This window comes from Capsicum annuum, chromosome 1 (genome assembly GCF_002878395.1).
Source record: "Capsicum annuum cultivar UCD-10X-F1 chromosome 1, UCD10Xv1.1, whole genome shotgun sequence".
Taxonomy (NCBI): domain Eukaryota; kingdom Viridiplantae; phylum Streptophyta; class Magnoliopsida; order Solanales; family Solanaceae; genus Capsicum; species Capsicum annuum.
This window is the reverse complement of record NC_061111.1, coordinates 182,810,762-182,813,053: the sequence shown is the minus strand read 5'-3', so window position 1 is coordinate 182,813,053 and position 2,292 is coordinate 182,810,762. Positions and strand designations below refer to the sequence as shown.

General features: G+C 37.4%; 1 protein-coding gene across 4 annotated transcripts in view; it reads right to left on the bottom strand.

The window, feature by feature from the left end:
* The window catches only part of LOC107842421, a 31,506-nt gene that overhangs the window by 23,604 nt on the left and 5,610 nt on the right, over positions 1-2,292 (bottom strand). For all 4 annotated transcript variants that reach the window (XM_016686289.2, XM_016686261.2, XM_016686269.2 and 1 more), the window contains 3 exons: positions 1,177-1,273; positions 890-976; positions 571-617 (listed from right to left, as the gene is read on the bottom strand). In XM_016686289.2, coding sequence (XP_016541775.1) covers positions 571-617; positions 890-976; positions 1,177-1,258 — 216 coding nt within the window. In that variant the 5' untranslated portion in view covers positions 1,259-1,273. The remainder of the gene's footprint in view (positions 1-570; positions 618-889; positions 977-1,176; positions 1,274-2,292) is intronic.

Genomic DNA, 2,292 nt, shown 5'->3' with positions numbered 1-2,292 from the left:
GGGTTGTTTTTTGGGGGGGGGGGGGGGGGGGGGTGGGGGGGGGGCGGATGGGGATCTATCTTTTTGAAGTAAAACACGAAACAGAAGTTCCACCTTAATTTCTCTGATCTTTTATTCCATATAAGACGAGTAATTTTTCAGAGTAATTCTGATGGATGTGGTTTATACAGCAGTTTCTCCCAATACACATTCAGATGGAAGCCATAGTTGAGTTCTACGTTGCAGTACAACTACTTATAATAACCCAATTCTGCCTTAATTTATCTTTTTGATAAGTAATTTCTACCTTAAAACTTATGATAATCCATGCACAGCCCTGCAGATAAAGCTTATTCAGCTATATACGAGGTTAAGGAAAACATGTATGGCACTGCCTTTATATCATTATTATTCTATTTTTCATGTTTCTGAATACTGGACATAGACCAAAGAAAGCCAATACTCTTTTATAAACACAAATGTGAAGCAATTAATGGAAGAAAACTTGTCTAGCAATAAAACTTTTGTGATGGTATCAACAAGTAGAACGATCTTAGTCAAGATTGAACAAGTGTACTTTGTGGACCTTACCAAATGCAAAGGATCTGTAAGTGGCCTCAAACCAAACACGTGCATATCTGAAATAAGAGCATGTCAAGGTGATTGAACTATAAGAGCAAATATAAATGTATTAAATGGGAAACCGATTGATACACCTGAAACTTCAATACTTGCTACACTGATATTTCTTAAACTAGTATTTACCTAAGTGTTAAAATTGTGAATCAAGATGAAAAAGTAGATCTTTATCGACAAAGCATGCAAATAAATCCGCTATCAACATGACTTGTTCTTGTCTTCCCTGCCAAGCCTCTGGGCCTAAGGTGAAAAAGCTAGAGAGAATAAATACCTTCTTCATCAATTAAATTTGCTTCATCTGCCTCTCTCAATTCTTTTTGAATGTACTGAGCAGCTAATTTATGGCAGCCTACTTCCTCTGCCAAGGAAAGAAGGCAGTGAGAAACAAAATAAAATATCTCACCAAACAAAAGTAAAGAAATAGTGGGAAAAGAAAATAGAAGGATATGAGACAATGAGGAGTAAACTGGGCCTGGTCAAGATTAATTGCTAACATGATAGCGCACAATTAAATGGACATAAACACATAAACTGTCTGAATTGAGTTCTATTATTCACCTGATGCTGTTTGTTGGATATTTCCAGCTACAAAAAGCCTTGTCAAGGCTTCCATTCTCCCGCTTCCAAGAGGACATACCATCAAGCTCTTGAGAATCTACAATGCAAAAAGATAAATTTCTAGTAAATTTTAAGATGAGATACTAGAAACTATTTTTGATTGAGTTATGTACTAAGGGAACAACCTATAATTCCTGATGTAATGGAAAGAAAAGAAATTAATACATGCAGAATAAATTGAACAGTAAGACTTCAAATAGGGTTTTCCGCCTTATTGTTGTTGTAAGCAATCATAACCCCCTAAGACTTACAAGTCTCCTATTTTTCTTATTTGAATAAGTAAATAATTATAGTGAACGGGCGACCATTTACAAGTCTTTTTCATCATCAATAGTTGCATATACACATATGTACAAGAAAATTTTGGCATAAAATCTGAACTTGAGGGCACTTTTTCGTTTTGATGATAAGCTGGAGTCTAAAGGATTCAGGTTGACCAGGACCAAGACAGCGTATTACTTGCAATGCAAGTTCAATGACGTAACTCACGAGGCAGATGTGGAAGTGAGGATTGATACTCAAGTTATCTCTAAGAGAGGAAGTTTCAAGTATCTTGGGCCTATAATTCAAGGAAATGGAGAGATTGATGATGATGTTACACATCATACAAGAACGGGGTGGATGAAATGGGGTTCACATCGGTGTCTTGTGTGATAAGAAGGTGCCACCAAAACTTAGAGGTAAGTTTTATAAAGTGATTGTTAGATCAACTATATTCTATAAGGTAGAGTGTTGGCCGGTCAAGAATTCGCACGTGCAAAAGATGCAAGTATCAGAAATAAGGATGTTGTGATAGACGTGTGCATATGAGGAGAGATAGGACTTGGAACCATATTCAGGACAAGTTAGGAGTGGCCTGTGGTGAACCAGATGAGAGAAGCAAGACTGAGGTGGTTCGCGCATATGAAGAGGAGATGCAAGTATGCCACAGTATAGATTGGTTCCGGCATGTGAAGACGAGATGCACGGATGTCCCAGTTTAGATGGTTATTGGAGGGGTAGAGGTAGGCTGAAGAAGCATTTGGAAGAGATGATTAGATAGGACATGAGACAACT